This window comes from Leuresthes tenuis, unplaced genomic scaffold, assembly GCF_036924035.1.
Source record: "Leuresthes tenuis unplaced genomic scaffold, fLeuTen1.0.hap1 SCAF_7, whole genome shotgun sequence".
Lineage (NCBI taxonomy): Eukaryota > Metazoa > Chordata > Actinopteri > Atheriniformes > Atherinopsidae > Leuresthes > Leuresthes tenuis.
In genome coordinates, this window is record NW_027325361.1 from 32,788,224 (window position 1) to 32,805,042 (window position 16,819).

The following is a 16,819-nucleotide window of genomic DNA, read 5'->3' on the forward strand; positions in this document are numbered from 1 at the left end:
GGTTCGCCGTCCCGGCACAGCCTGCTGACATCACCATCCCGGCACAGCCTGCTGACATCGCCGTCCCGGCACAGCCCACTGCCATCACCATCCCGGCACAGCCTACTGACATCGCCGTCCCGGCACAGCCCACTGCCATCCTGCCGGTTTCATCCAGGTCTACGCCGGTTTCATCCACGCCTCTGCTGGTCGCCCTGCCGCAGCCGTCCGCTGCCGTCGAGGTCGTCCTACTGCAGCCGTCTGCTGCCGCCATTCCTGTTGCCACGACCACGCCTGATCCGGCCGTCCTGCCGGTTTCGTCCACGCCTGATCCGGCCGTCCTGCCGGTTTCATCCACGCCTCTGCCGGCTGTCCTGTCGCAGTCGTCTGCTGCCGCCGAGGCCTTTCTGCCCGTTTCGTCCACGCCTGATCCGGCCTTCCTGCCCGTTTCGTCCCCGCCTGATCCGGCCTTCCTGCCCGTTTCGTCCACGCCTGATCCAGCCTTCCTGCCCGTTTCGTCCACGCCTGATGCCTCGCCCACCCACCCCGTTTAGTCCTCGCCTGATGCCTCGCCCACCCACCCTGTTTCATCCTCGCCTGATGCCTCGCCCACCCACCCCGTTTCGTCCACGCCTGATGCCTCGCCCACCCACCCCATTTTTGGAACGTCTGGCAGCTGTTCCTTGAGGAGGGGGCTATGGGCGTCGCCGGGGATGGGCAGGGTGGTCAAAGCCTTGACCTTTTCACCTATGGAAGCCCAGGTGGGCTCATCGCCGTCCGGGCCCATGGAGGCTCGGGTAACCTCACGCCATCGCCGGTGGGAGCCCGGGCGGACTCACCGCCACTTGTTGCCAGTGGGGACCCTGGTTGCCCCGCGGCGGACTCCACCTCGGCTCGTTGCCCTGAAGGGGCGGCCGGGTTGCCGGAGATCAGGCCGTCCGCCAGACGGGACCCGGCTTTAGGTCCTTCAGAGCCCCTCCCTCCCACCCTCGTTGGATGTCTGGGAGCCATCCTTGAGGGGGGGGGGTTCTGTCACAGTCTATGTTTTATATGTCACAGTTTATGTTTAATCATGTTTTCAGTTATTTTCTAGTCATGTTTTTCCCCTGCCACCTCGGTTCACTCAAGTCACCTGGCTCATTGTTCACAGCTGCACCTCATTCACTGATCACTCCCTCCACAGTATTTAGTCTTCTGGTTTCCTTTCAGTCATTGCAGAATCCTTACCTCACTATCCCTCCATGCTTCGCCACAGAGATAAGTCTAGTTATGCCTCAGAGTCCTGTTTCTTTGTTTATTATAGTCTTGTTTTGTATTTCACAGTCTTGTTTTTTTTTGTCATAGTTAAGTATTTTGATCCGGCCCTGCCGCGCCTTTTGTTCTTGTCTTTTGCTCCCTGCTTGTGGAATAAACCCTTTTTGTGAACTAAAAGAACTGCATCTGGATCGTACCTCTCCGAACCGTGACAGTAAACCTGCAGTTTGGGAGCAAAGTGCTCTGTTAGGAAAATACCTTATAATGAGATCTTTAAGATATGATGGAGCTCGGTCATTAAGAGCTTTATATGCGAGGAGAAGAATCTTAAATTCTGTTCTGAATTTAACAGGAAGCCAATGAAGAGAAGCTAAAACTGGAGAAACATGATCTCTCCTGTTAGTTCTCATCAGAACTCTGGCTACGGCATTTTGGATCAGCTGGAGCTGAAATGCATACGGTAACATAAACAACAGTGCCTTTACACCGATGGTTTTAACTTAAATACATATCGGTAACACACAAATACATGGTGTAAATGCTTTTTTTCCCAAACAGAGCCTGTAACACTGATGGTTTTTGTCACGTTTTGAGTTGTGTTTTTTCTTGATTTCAGGTTTCTTGGTAAACTACTACTGCAAACCGCCTCCCTCCTTGCCTTCACCAGTGGGAGCCCAGGTGGGTAAGACCTTATGAATCCCCTGCCTTTTGGCATAACAACCCCTGGATGTAGACACCAGTCACAACCATACTCCCCGTCGAAATTGTTTACAGTTCCGGAGGAGTGGCCTGGCAATAGCGTCAGAGGAGCAAACCAAAGAGAATACTTGGGAGAAGTGAGTGGTGCCCTGTCTGTCTTTCCATTCAAATGGGTTTTGGGCTAGATCACAACATTCATCAATAAATGGCTTTGAAAATGTGTCCATCCTTGGTTTTTCAGAGCTGAACCAAAGTCTTGAAACCATCACATTCTCTTTCCTTTGAATACAGGGGAGTTCATTTCTTTTGTAAACTGAAGTGGCCAAATTGAATAACTGGATGAGTGAAAGATTGGTACCCCATCACAGTTCCACAACTGTATAAGATTGTCTTCTGCCAGTTTCCCATGTTTGAGCAACTTCTGGTACATCTTCCCATCCATCAAATCCATGTTATCAATCCAATGTTATCACGTGCATACCCAACAGTTTTAGGTGTCAAGTCAGTGCCATGGTTCTCAAGAATGTCTTTTAGGAGGTCCTTCAGTGGTATAGATAAGAAGTTTCCTGTTTTGGTATTAGTTTTAGTGTTGAAGGGTGTGCCACAGTGTGAACATAAGTGATCATCAGGATCCTTTCCGATGTAATATTGACAGGTCTCACAGTAATAATGATACACACTTGACAAAGTTGGATCACTGAAAAACTTGAAGAGAGACTTTGATGCAGGGACCAGGTTAGGGAGGAGCAAAATGATCAAACCCAACAATTCACTGAGGGCAGCTCCAGAGCAAGGCAGAGCAAACATAACAGCAAGCAGGCCCTGTCCCTGTGTCAGTGTCGCCCCTGGATACATAATTTCTTCATTCTGAAAAAATCATGAATGGGTTGAATTATGATTTGTGTGAGTGGCTGTTAGAAAACTGAACTAATTCCTTGTCAGATGTTCTTTCTCTAGTGTGTACCATGCACAGCAAATTTGAAAGTACTGTAAAGAAAAGTTACTAAGATATAATAAAGCTAAAATGCAAAGTTTGTATGAGGTTGGATCACCAGAATTGAGAGGCATCTTCTTCTTGAAGGTATGAATTTTCACAAACAGTGGGTGGGTTTACATGGACAGTTTCAAAAAGGTAGAAGCGGTGCCTACCTGGCTGTCACTCAAGTGAAAATGTCCATGTATGGGGAAAATGTTGAGCAAGAAATTCCATAACGGACTGGCGGGTCAGATGGAAGTTCTGTTTCCACTCTGAAAATTCATGCAGAACAACATATTCACCACCAATCTCTACTACGGACTTTGACCCAATTCTCCCTGGTTTTTGGAGAGGAGGAGAAAGGAGGAGAAAAGAGACTGTCTGTCCCGGAAGTCGTTTTTTGACAGGTAGTCTCTTTTCGGCACAACACCGGCAACATATTGCATACGCAGTCCCGACTCCAAATGTTCCCTCTTCTTTTCCTGCTAAAATTAGAAATATGTCATGCTGCTGTTTAATACAGAGAAATCTTATAACAGCAAAGACTGCGCTCAACAATCGATGTATTTCGGCACAACTGTAGCACTTCCGTAATCAATACTGTTGTAACCATAGTAACCCAGGCTGCGGGCACATTAGAAGCATTTGTTTCGTCGGCATATGTAAACACCCAACCAGTTTGCTTTGTACCCATGTATACACTCAAGCTGAAATCTTCAAACAGATTGCTTTAAACCAAAGCTTTTTGAAACTGTCCATTTAAACCCACCCATCAACTAACCAGTTTTGTAATTTGCAACAGAATTTCCAGATAGACAAACTAACATACAAAATCAATTCTCATAACCTCTCATGTGCCTCTCATAATGAAGTTAAAGCACGCCACAGTCTCGTTGGGTCCGCCACAGTCTCATATGAAAACCCACAGCTTGAAACTACGTTCAAAACACACACAGACAGCATCACAACTAAACATAAAGTACGTTAGCTTAATGCTAACATATAATGTAAAACCGGCTGAACCATCATCATCCGGACAATATGAAAGAGAGAGACTTGAGTGGATATGTTTCTGTTGAGTGGCGTTTCACACTGCCACTTTTAATGAGCGCCACGGTCTCTGAAAATATGAGACACACTGGTTTTGTGCTCCCAGTGGGAAGAATTAACAAGAATGAATCTGTCCATTCTGGGTTGAAAGCTCTATTTTCACTGTCCACTTGAACGAACGTGTACTATTACTCTGTTAGCTCATTGGTGCTGTTATGTGGCTACTTGCGGCTACAGGAGAGCAAACGGATGGATTTCTACACAGGCACTCTACTGGGACCACTTCATCCACACGCCACCCGGAGCACAGTTTATTTACTCCTTTCTCTGTGACAGTTGGTTAACTTCACACAGAGTTTGCTACTGCTAGTTTTGTGCAACATGGCAGGATATTTATCAGATTTTGACAACGTGAACGACGACTTTGAGTAAGATGGGCGTTCTTACCAGAGTGAATGAGCTGTGCTGCAACTATGTGGATGAAGTGGTCCAATTTTCTATAGTGCGTCCCAAAAAAACATAAAATAACGACAATAATACTTAAAGTTTTTTTATTGGTATTTCCATAGTATTTTTTGTAGTAGTCCTACAGTACATTTTTGTAAGGGCTGTATCACTGGGAAACCTTCAAAATATGAAAAAAAAAAAAAAAAAACAGCAAGAAACAATGAGAGAGAGTACCAGGTCCCGCTGTAACATTACACGTAAATAATGTTAGTTACGATGACAAAATATTATATATGGTAAAATAACCAAAATTACTGTTCAATCTTACTTGTAAAAGATAATCCCACATGATCTGGTATCAATACTGCACCGGTTATTGCAACCGTAAGCTGCACAAATACGGGTATATTGCTCGCTCTCTGTCGACTCCAATTGTATGGAAGTGAATCGTGACCATAATTAAAATTAAAATGCATTTGCAAAAATGCTTTTTCATTTTAAGAATGTGGGTACATTCTTTGACTCATACATGTGAGTCAAATAAATGACATAGCAGTGGACGTAAACCTCTCCATGAATGAAGCGCGAATGTAACCGCCCGCCCGGTTTCTTAATGTCTGGGAGGTTTACTATGGCAACCTCATTAATGTGTAAATCTGTGGCAGAGCATGCAGCCAAGCTCTCTCTGACTTGTTCTACTCAGCCACGGGCATCAGACCCAGATATATTATTAGATTCTACCTGCTCAGCTAATTCTAACAGTGTTTGCACAATTTGAGGGAGCACCATGATCTGTGATGCGTCCTCTAAAGACCCGGCAATTCAATCAATTTCCTGGCACATTTGCGATGTAATGAAATGCAGATGAGCACACCGCCCCCTACCGAACAAGACGGATCAGATTGCTTTTTCGTTTTTGAACCATGGGCAGTCCTTTGCGGGCAGACCATGAAAACGAAAAAGCAATAATGTGCAGTCTTGAAGAAGAAAATGCAAATGGGTTGATTGATTGCTAATTTTATCCAATAATGCCTCCACATTCTTAAAATGAAAAAGCATTTGTGCAAATGCATTTAAATTTTTAAATTTTACATTTCAAACTGAATTTTGGTATCTTTTTCCTGGGGCATATTTTGAAATTTAAATCTCAAATCTCTATTTCTTTTTCATTTTAAATAAGTGAAAGATTGAGCACTCTTGAAGAAGAAAATTAAAATGCAAATGGGATGATTGATTACTAATTTAATTTATGCGTCAAATAATCAAATGAAATTCTTAAAATGAAAAAGCATTTCTGCAAATACATTTTAATTTGAATTATGGTCAAGATTCGCTTCCATACATTTGACTCAGGTGCTAGCCTCGAGTGAGGAGACCCACCCAATATGGCGGTGACGCCATGAAGCGTCTTCGTATATTATGTCTATGGCAGGGATTAAATTGGGCTGGAGCCCTCCGGAGCTCAGCTCCGCCTCCTCACCTCAGCAGTACAGCCAGCAGGAGCTCAGCTCCCTCTGCTTCGATGTTTATAATAATTATGGGCGTAGTTACCACTATACGACTTTTAAAATCATTCGTTTTTTAAACCATTCCCCTCTTTTACCACGTCAAAAATCAGTACATCACTGTTCACTCATCTCTGTTTCCAGAGCGCTGTGTCAGAGCTTCATTATTGAATCCGTTCCGCTTGTTTATTGATATAAAACCTGAATCAATGAAAGTCCAGTCCATGGTTTCACTGATACCGGCACCGTCCTGCATACCGTGTTTACAAACACACGCGCGCACACACGGTGCTGCAGGTGAGCCACAGACAGCGGGAAGCTTAAAGTGAGTCAAGTACTGTCGCAACAAAATGTCCAGGTCACTACTCACTGAAACTAAATGTCTATTTTTTCACCTTAATGCTTTTGTTACAAAATCACGTCACTTATAAAATCGTTCAGTTAACTAACTGTGAAGAAGCGCTAATGAGAAGATGAGGAGGGCAATTAGCTTCCATTTGATTATTACTGCAGACAGGACTGCTCCGTTCAGTAGGACTTCTTTTGATTATAAGCATGATAGAATAGCGATTGCTCACTAAATAATTATCGCTCTACTAGAGATCCGCGGTTGACAGGCGGGTGATGTGACAAAAATAAGATTTTAAATAAGTTGAAAATACCACCTTGCGTCGTCCACAGAGCTAAAAACAGACGGGTCCGGTTTTTGAACAAACGTCGGTTCAGATGGATGGCAGACGGATGAGGAGTTTTGTGAGAATTAATTGTAATGACTGGCGACCGCTGATATTTGGTTTGATGTTGTGACATGTAAGAAAGTTTAGCAACAATTGATTTGATTGATGTAGATTTATGGTGTGAGATGTAATTAAGTAATCCAAAAAATGAATTGATGGGATGTAAATGTTCACCGGTGAAATGTAGACTAAATAAGTTATCAATTTGTGAATTGATGTGAGATATAAACGAGTAGGTTATAAATTCATTAAAAAAAATATGTATTAAACCGGTGCTGCGAGGTAAATACAAATGTTTTGAGAGATATTGACCACTGTGAGTGAAGAAGGGTTCCCCCTCCTTACTAAAGTCAATTTAACCACAGGTCTGTGGGTATCCTTTGAATGGTGTTATGGTGTTTTTCCCCCCTCTTTTCCCTCTTTTCTGTCTTCTCAAACCCCAGCTGGTCGAGGCGGATGGCCACCCTTCCTGAGTCTGATTCTGCCAGAGGTTTCTTCCTGTTAAAAGGGAGTCGTTCCTCTCAACCTGTTGGTTTCCTTACCTAGGATATAGTTTTTGAATTGGCTCTATATGAATTAATTGGATTTTTCTGAAATTAATCAATTGGATTTCATTGGATTATGATTACAATGAATTGAACTCAAATTGGTTTGAATTGGAGAATATTCTTGAGATGACATTTGCTGTAATTTGGCGCTTTATAAATAAACTGAACTGAATTGAAAATTATTGAGACGGAAAATTAAGAGGGTCTTTTGAAAATACATTCTTAATGCATTTGTGGTGATATAAAGTGCTTTACGATGTAATGGTAAATTGTAAGGCATCGTCTAAACCCGCTTAAACCAAGTCAGGGTTGCAGATGAGACATGGATAGACCCCTCACGTGTTTCCAAACTCACTGTGGCTCACGTGATGGAGAAAGCCAACTGGAAGCCAATCTTATTTACAGCAGATATTAAATTGATTTAGGTCTTTGTTTTAGTTAAAATAATTGAAATGTGCCCTTGAGGTTACTTATTCCAAAAATCTTTCAATGCCACGCGTCACATAGGACAGATAAGATAAGATATGTGTCTCCAGAATTGAAACTCTTGAGGTACCGCTGATAGGAAGACAAACCAGCAAGTTACTCTCAAACAAAGGTCAGTAATGTTATTTTATGTAAAGCACTTTGAATTGTTTTGTACATGAAATGTGCTGTAAGTCTCTTTAGCTCCACCTGCTGAATACTACGGAGGAAACATCCATCCATTTTCTATAATCTGTCAGTCAGGTCGCGGGGGGGCTGGAGCCTGTCCCAGCGGTCATCAGGTGAGAGGCGGGGTCACCCTGGACAGGTCGCCAGTCCATCACAGGCCACACAGAGACAACCACACACACTCACTTCTAAGGACAATTTTACAGTCACCAGTTAACCTAACATGCATGTTTTTGGACGGTGGGAGGAAGCTGGAGAACCTGGAGAGAACCCACGCATACACGGGGAGAACAGACTCCACACAGAAAGGCCCCAGGTGGGAGTTGAACCAGGAACCCTCTGCTGTGAGGTGACGGTGCTGACCACCACACCTTTGCTGCTTAAAACTTAACTTTATATATGCCTAAACACACACTCATTTATATATATTCATTTATTTACTTTTAGATTATGGCAGTTTCAGTCCTCTAAAGACACAGATTAGTCACTCAGAGTACAGATGCACGATGTGTGGTTAAACTCAGAGAAATTTACCCTTACATTCGAATACATCTTTTAACATAAGTGTGATAAGTATAAAAATAGGGCTATCTGCCTCAAGTTTGGATATATACTCGTGTATTTTCATGTGTTAGAATTGTAACAATCTGTTTAAATGTAGTTCCTTTATCTTATTCAGTTTGTTTTGGTACTTATTTTTTAGATCAGTTGTTAATGCAACACACTGCTTTTCTTTAGGGTTAAATAAAGTATTCTATCCATCTGTTCACTTGTGCTTGTTTGAAACCCAGCTACCAAGCTTTCAACCACCTCCACTATTTAAATGATTGTTTGAAAGAGCCAGTCGAAATGAAAACGAGTAGCAGGAGCTGGACGAAGAGTAAAAAACTCCTTAAAAATAAATGTGACTGATATTTCCAGTGATTTGTTGAGTAATAGCCGGAGCATATAGCCAGAGTTTCCCGACTATGTCAGGTATCAATTCAAATACTACACATTAGCTCCTTTTCACATTTCACAAGCGTGGCAACAGTTACATTTGTTTGATCCTTACAATATGTAAAACAAGTTCCTGCCAGCAGAATCTGGGGCCATATTCATGCCCTCTTAAATCTGTGAACTGTCAGGAATGTAAAGCACTGCTTGAACTTCTCTTTAAAATGAGACTCTTCAGCCCTTCTGTTCCTTGGAAAATGGAATGGAGCTGCAATGGAAAAGCAACCACAGTGCAGTTCCTCACAGGTCCCCAGATAAAGTGGACCTCAAAGCGAGACCACTTCGCTGGCAGAAACACTGATTTCATACCTAGTTAATCATATTGGGCCTCTTATCCTACAAATGTTACTTGAAATGAATCCAGCAATACCATGAATATCTCTGATCAAAGTCCATTTCAAACAATAGAAGAGAAAATGGGGAATACAAATCCTTTAATAAAATGACCAGGTTTATCTCAAAACCATGATAGCATTGTTACATATATGTACTTTAATCAAACAGACATCAAAAGATTCACTCTGTCATTAATTAAACAATCTCCAGTTCTTCTAATGAGGAGGAAGTTTAGCTCTACACAAGAAGAACGAGGATAAGGAGAGTGCCGACTGAACTCGAGCCTAAGAAAGTATTCAGCAGCTTTGTTGACATGTCATGTGCTGTGGCTGAAGCACAGAGCCCGTTCTGTTCCATTTATTTACACATCTGCAGTGTTAAACAGTGCTTCATTTAAACACCATCTACTCCAGTTTCATCACATTATCTATACATTTTGTTAATCACTGCAGGTCTTTTGCTTATTTTTCAATCTGCAGTATTTAAAGCACATCTGAACTGCTATATCGGTCAAAAGTTGTTCAACTATCTTAAATAATAGCTGAAAAACAAGAACTAACAGCTTCCAGACTCATGTTTAGAGACTGGAAATGAGTGACTCTATGTCCTGGAGGGCAGGACTCTACAGGCGGTGTCAGGTGGCATTAAAGAATTCACCATTTTCTGGCACACTTTTAAAAAAGTGAAGGAATCCGGATAATAACTGCATCAGTCTATCTCCGTCCACCCAAAAGCTGTAAGACTAACTCCTCATCTTCAGCCAGAGAGAGACCTGTGTTCAGACCTCTGTGCTCATCATCCAGTTGCTCCACTTTCTTCCTCTTCTGCATTGTGAACTCTCCTTCTTCTTCTCCTCCTCCTCCCTTGTCTTCACTGCTGTACTGCCGTTTCGCTGACTTTATGTCCTCCTCCTCCTCCGATGATGAGTGGAGTTTGTCAGGGTCGGGCAGGGTGCTGGGGTCAAACTCGTCTTCACTGTGATCGGCCAAGTATGCCACAACTTCGTCCTCCTCGTCAGACTTCTGCTGGTGGCGCTGGCTCGCCTCGCGTCTGGCTGCCTTTGCCTTAAGCCTCTTCTCTCTGTGTTTGGCTTTCACCTTGCGGCTGTACTCTTGCTTGTCGAACTCTTGATCCTCACGCTTCAGTCTCTCCATGGCCTTTTGCACATTGATCCCTGAAAGCTCGTCTTCCTCTCCTTTACCCCCCGCTGCCCGCTGTACAGGGGGCCACAGCTGCACAGACTCCCCCTCCTCAGTGAAACACATTTTGGTATTGATCTGAAAGTTTCTCTTGAGGACCTTTTTAGCTTCTTTGTACTTGGTTTCTTTTCCCTTTGTGGTTTTAGAGCCCGTTGTTTGTTCATCTGAACTCTGCTGATCCTCTGTCAGATTAAAGATATCCTTTCTTTTGACTGTCAGCACGTCTCGAAGATCATCATCATCATCATCATTCCTGTAACCTGCACCTAAAAGTGGAGTCTTGGAATGATCTATATCTTTCTCTTTTTCACTTTCATCATCCTCAGCCACCCCCGACTCTGAGCTTTGGCTTTGGTCATCAGGTACCTTTCCTCTCAGCTGGGCCTCAAAGGTCCTGAGTTCTTCCTCTTCATCAGACTGCTCTTCCTCCCCACATCTTTCTTTCTCAGCTTTCTGTGCCTGAGCTTTATTCAGGAAGCGCACCCTGGGAGCCACAGCGAGGCCCAGGGACATGGCGTACTCCTGAATCTGGAGCTTAAACACATCAAACACTCCTTTGTTCTTCATCAGATAGACTGAGCGTAGATAGGAAACAAAACATCTCTGAGCTCTCTCTTTCTGCTCCTTCTCCTGAGCCAGGAAGGCCTGAAGCTTCTGTTGGATACTCTGAAGTTTATCTGGGTTCACCTGGAAGAAAAATAAATAAATAAATCATACATTTCTTTCGGGTAAAGTATAATGTTGCAGGCAAAAAAACAGTAGTGTGCTCCAACTTATCTGTCCAGTTTTAACTAAGAATGTACGCTGAACTTTATTAAATGTGTCCTGACAAATCATGAGATAACAGATAAATCTCATACAACAATTAATTCATTCTGAAATCAAGTAGAGCTTCAGTTCATTTCAATGACTCATTGAGTTGTGTTGGTAGCCACTTTAAAATTCATAAGAGTTTATCTATTTTACACAATCCACTCTTGGTGGAAGTAAATGTCTCCTTAACAGGCCTGCCCCAGTCACTGCACGGTTGCCATAGTTTCAGATGGTCACAATCATTTTGTGTAACAGTCATAATCATCTTCAGCAAAAAAAGTTTTCCTGTGTTTGACAGATAGGCCTGCAGTAGCTTTGAAGAACTTTCTCTGAGTGGCGTTATGACAGTGTAACAACCAGTGGAAACTCAATATGAGGCTAGAATATTGTATACATGTGTTTGGTGTTGAACCTAAGTTGTGTAATACAATCATCATCATCGTTGGACTATGTTTCAGTGCTTTAGTGTAATGAAATGTATGACGTCTCACTTGGATCTTATTGATGGGAACCTTCTTTTCCTGCAGCTGTGCCAGCATGCCGTTCTCCTCCGAGGGCATCAGCAGCAGTAAGGCCTCCCCGCCCTCCTTGTACCTCGCTGTTCGACCAACCCTGTGGATATAAGTGTCTGCATCTTCTGGACAGTCAAACTGCAGCACCCAGTTGACAGCAGGGAAGTCCAGGCCTCTGGCAGCTATGTCCGTAGCAAAGAGCACAGCATTCTGCTTTCTGAGGAATTCATTGTATACCTCCACCCTCTTCATTTGCTGCTGCTTACCATGCAAGGCCAGGATGGGCATTCCTGGTCGGAGACGGCAGAAGACTCGAAAAAGGTACTGTACCTCCTTGCAGCAGGCAAAGAAGACAATGATTTTTTTCTTCAGGTGACTTCGGATGAAGGAGTATAGCATATTGACTTTCTGGTGGAGCTCACACACCACAAGGCTCTGCTCCAGGGTGGCTGGCGTGCTGAATTTGGCTTTCTCATGCACCCAGACATATTCTGGATCTTTGAGACTGAGCCGGGCCAGATCCTTAACAGACTTGGTCTGCGTGGCGGAGAACAGCAGCGTCTGTCTGGACTTGGGAAGGTTTTCTACGATAGCATTAAGTGTATCTGCAAAGCCCATGTCCAGGATACGGTCTGCCTCGTCCAGGACGAGCATGTGAAGACTGCTGGCATGAAAAGTGGCTGTCTCATCCATGTGCTGGAGGAGCCGACCCGGGGTGCAAATGACAATATTGGTGCGGGGAATTTTCTCGGCCTCACTTTTTAGGTCCTTCCCACCGATGATAAGGCCCGCAGAAAATTCATGATTCTTGCCCACTTTGCGGAGGACTTCAAATGTCTGGTACGCAAGCTCTCTGGTGGGAGATATGATGAGGGCACCGAGGCCGTCCACGGAGCTCCATTGCTGGCGATACAGACACTCCAGCACCGGGATGATGAAGGCTAAGGTCTTCCCTGAGCCGGTCTTCGCCGCGCCGAGGACATCTTTACCTTGCAAAGCGAAGCCGACAGTCTGCCTCTGGATCTCTGTGGGCTGCCTGTACTGAGCTTCTTGCAAACCAAGCAAGGTCTTCTTTGAAATGGGGAAGTCTGAAAACTTTATAGCCTCTTTGGTGTTGATGTCTCCATACCTGCTAACAAGCCTGTCGATGTACTCCCGTTCGACTTGCCACTCAGGTTTCTTATTCTGCGCTCTGTCACGCTTCAATCGTGCTTTCGTCTTACTGTACTTTTTCTTCCACTTCTCGAAGTTTTTGACCGGGTCAGCGCCGTCTTCCATCTTCGCTGGCCTAAGTTTCGTCTTGGTGGTATTTAACTTGCTTTTCTCCATAATTTACAACGAGAAGAGCATCAATGCTGACAGCATGGAGACAGCAGATTACGTCGCATACAACACAACGTGATCATGATGCGACACTGCGTTCTTCTTCTTCTACTACCGACGCTCCTTCTTCTTCGTGGTGTTTATTGGGTGGTCTATTACTGCCACCAGCTGCAATAGAATGTGGACCACAATGTCACTTAAACATATAAAATTGAATAAAAAATTACATCAAACCTAACTTTAATTTTGTTATAGTTTTGAATGTGTTGTCCTCTTTCATTTTCATGATTGGGGCATTGTAACAGATCATATCTATGGTTTTATCTTCTCCACAGTAATCACATTTTCCAGTGTAATGTTTCCCACGGGGATAAATGTGCTGATTAAACCAGCTTGTCCAGTGCTGTGATGACTGTCCCCTTCATCTGTTCCTTCATTCTGTTTCATTTTTAATTCAGGTTGTGGGAGACCCTTGTTCATAGCAATATTGTGCAAAACGCAGCAGGCCTTCTATAGAGCAGTTTGCCCCCCGTATGGAGACACACCAGGCCTTCAGCTCAGTGCGCTCCACAAAGGCACGGCTGCTTCTTGTTATATACAGAGTCAAATTAACCTTAAATTAGAGCATAATTTAAGTCAAACAGCATAATTATCTCCAGCCACGGCTACCAGCAAAACGGCATCCATGCCAGAGATTATTTTAAAAAGAACAGATATTAGTCCTAACAACGATTGTTTTCTAAACATAACCTCAGTAATGTTATTGCCCAAAGACAACAAGGAAGTGACTAAAGTGTTTTTGTATAATGTGCTGTTGTGTTATTGAGTGAAAGTATGTTGATCTTGATCACATAAAGGCCCATAGTTGAAAACGCAGTGCTTAACTGCTGCATGTAATCACTCCTCCTTCCTCCTAATGGGACTTTGTAGCCTCCTAAAAAAAGATGTTTTCACATCTACGCTGATGTGAAAACGCTTATGTTCCCTCCTGCTGTATGTAGGGGTAGTACTTAAGAGGCCAGCATTGTGAGCCTTTTAAATGGGTTTGAATGGACAACTATGACTTTTTCAGTTGGAGGATGTGTTGCGTCCGTTTTCCTGAAAATTGTATAATTTGGATATAATAAAGAAGAAATGGTGTAAAAATAGACTTCTCACAGCCTAAGGGCCTGACTCCCCAACTTCTTCCCCATGCGGTGAGTGGGGATCTGTACGGTACTGTGCCTACCCACATCTCAGCCTCGCACCAATTCCTCAAAGTTTCCTCTCCACAGGACAAGCCCCTCCCCCCCACAAAGACTTTTTTTAGCCTTGCCCCAGGACAGCAGCAACAGTTTTGAAAAACTGCCAGTTTGTGGCCAGGTTACTGCCTCAGTTACTCATAATTTCTTATCCTGCAGCATAAATTTTGAATGAACTTACTGACATGCCCTCTATTAGTCACAGTGTCTCCAGATAACAGGCTGGAATAGCATCAGTCGTCATTCAGTGGCAGAGAAAGAAAGGTTTTATCAGGGTGACAATGCCGAGAACATTACTTTAAATAGGGTGCCACAGAAAATAATGTTGATTTTGTTGTTATTCTTGGACATAACTGTAGAGTGTATAGTTTATTTTCTTTCTTTCTTTGTTATGTCATTCTTATTTACATATGCAGGCATGACTGCCATGAAGAATATCACCATTTTTATATGATACTCAGTTGAATTAGATCAAGAGCAGCTTCTAATAGTAGGCCTTCTGAATTGCTGTAAAAATCACAAGAATTTCACATTTAAACTGCTTTTAGTTATTTATTTGTCTAATAATCCATTCATTTTAGTGCATAAAAATGTATTTTTCTTTTTATTTCATTCTGTTTAAGTTTTCAGACTGTTAGTATCCTTTTAAGACTTTAGACTTCAACAAGTTTGCAATGTTTTTATCTTCCACTTGTATTTCCTCATGCAAAATCTACAAGATTAATTAGATGTAAATATGACACTGTGTATTTACAGTAGTTCCTCAATTATGTAATCCCCTGTTCCAGTTTGTTTGTTTCTAATTTATTTTTAATTCAGTACACTATCCAGTAGTGGGCCTGAAGGTGGGGTGGAGCTGAAGCAAGCGAGGGTGGGATGAATAGTTGGGAAGTATGGTTTATTGGTTTACTTAATTGTATTGTTTCTACTGTATCTACTTTTTTTTAAATATATGCACTGTTTAGCAAATCGTGCATTTTTGGCATTTTGAATTTTGGCTTCTTGTATTCTACAGGCAGACTCATTGTCATTATGGAGTGTTTTTTCCCCAGTTACCTTGCAGTCAAATGTGTGAATGATAATTCTTTATGTAGCTTTGGCTAGGACAGCTCATCGTGCAATACTCAGTTGGTATGAAAGAAGTTGTACAAAAAAGTCTGTTTGATTCAGTTAAACAGCAATTTCAAGATGCAACTCTAGCTCTTTGAGTACATGAGTATCCCTCTGAGGGACCACTATTGGTTATGTGAGGTGGCAAAGGCCTAAATGTGGGTGGCCTTTGCCATTGAAACTTTTGTTTCTTCAAAGTACTTGTTACTTTAGAAAACTGGAGCAATGTTGGACTTTCATATTTGAGTTATTTGTCATTATTGCATTAGCTATAAAATGACTTGTGTTGGGCTGCACATTGGTCATTAGCATAATCCCCTCGCAGCAAGAGGGTTCCCAGATCAAATTCCATCTGGGGCCTTTCTGTGTGGAGTGTGCATGTTCACAAATGGGTTCCCTCTGGGTACTCCTACTTCAAACCCACTGTCCAAAAAAAATACATGTTAGCTTAACTGGTGATTGTTATTTGTCCCGCGAACTGAGTGTCAATGTGCACGGTTGTGTGCCTTGTTTGTCTCTGTGTGTCCCTGTGATGGACTGGGGAGCTGCCCAAGGTGTACCCCGCCTCAAACCTGCTCCACCCCCCATATTGTCTTTGCTTCATTCACCAAGAGAGTACTATTTCATTTCCAGAGGAAGTTTTTATTTGAAGTTCTGTACTGGTAATAAAGTTGAACAGGAAAACCCTGTGCAACATTTAGAAGATCTTGTTTGTTACATCTTCTTTTGCATTTTCTGATTTTTGCTGTTATCTTTATGAGCTCCGCAGGGACTTTACTGCTCCTGTTTCTGAACTTCTCAACATCCTAAAACAGCTGTCATGGTTAACTCTGTTTTTGGTCAACGCTCTGGGCCCCCCCGCCCACACCCCGACAAAGAAGTGGTGACACTTCCGGGTCACATACAGCTCGAAAAAAACAAACTCCACTTTTTACGGAAGTGTCGTTAGTATAACTTCAAAATAAAACATAAACAAGACCAAACAAATCATGTTCTCTAAGAACAAATAGGACTGTACCTAAATTAAAAGAGATACTTTTCATAAGAAGTAGGTTTGTCCATCTACAAAAAGAAACTCTGACCAGAGATGGATTTATTTGAACTGACTTCAGACGGGACCATGGAACTCAGAGATTTGAATTGATTTAAGCCAGTTTAAATCGATTGTTACATGTAATTAATAAAGCTAAATGCAATTAATCTTGCTTGAAATATTTTACCAGGTCAGGCATGTCTTTGCATTCAAATTGAATTTAAGCCAGCGGATTCTTCCATTTCAGACGTACTGAGTGTAAAGGTAACCCTTTCAGGACGTTCGGTAAAGACACTGTTTCGTTAACAGTTTTAAGTTTGGTTTCATTCGATCAAATGAGCCGGGCGCTGATTTTATTTTGAAATACAGTTCCGGAAAAGGTATGTGACCATGTTGAAGATGACAGC

General features: G+C 42.7%; 1 protein-coding gene across 1 annotated transcript; it reads right to left on the minus strand.

Moving 5' to 3' along the window:
* Positions 1-9,288: 9,288 nt before the first annotated feature.
* Positions 9,289-13,110, minus strand: ddx10 (DEAD (Asp-Glu-Ala-Asp) box polypeptide 10). The gene is made up of 2 exons (XM_072390188.1): positions 11,685-13,110; positions 9,289-11,067 (listed from the first exon to the last, which is right to left on the minus strand). Exons 1-2 carry the CDS (start codon positions 13,032-13,034, stop codon positions 9,895-9,897), a joined length of 2,523 nt encoding a protein of 840 aa, XP_072246289.1. The 5' UTR covers positions 13,035-13,110; the 3' UTR covers positions 9,289-9,894.
* Positions 13,111-16,819: the final 3,709 nt, after the last annotated feature.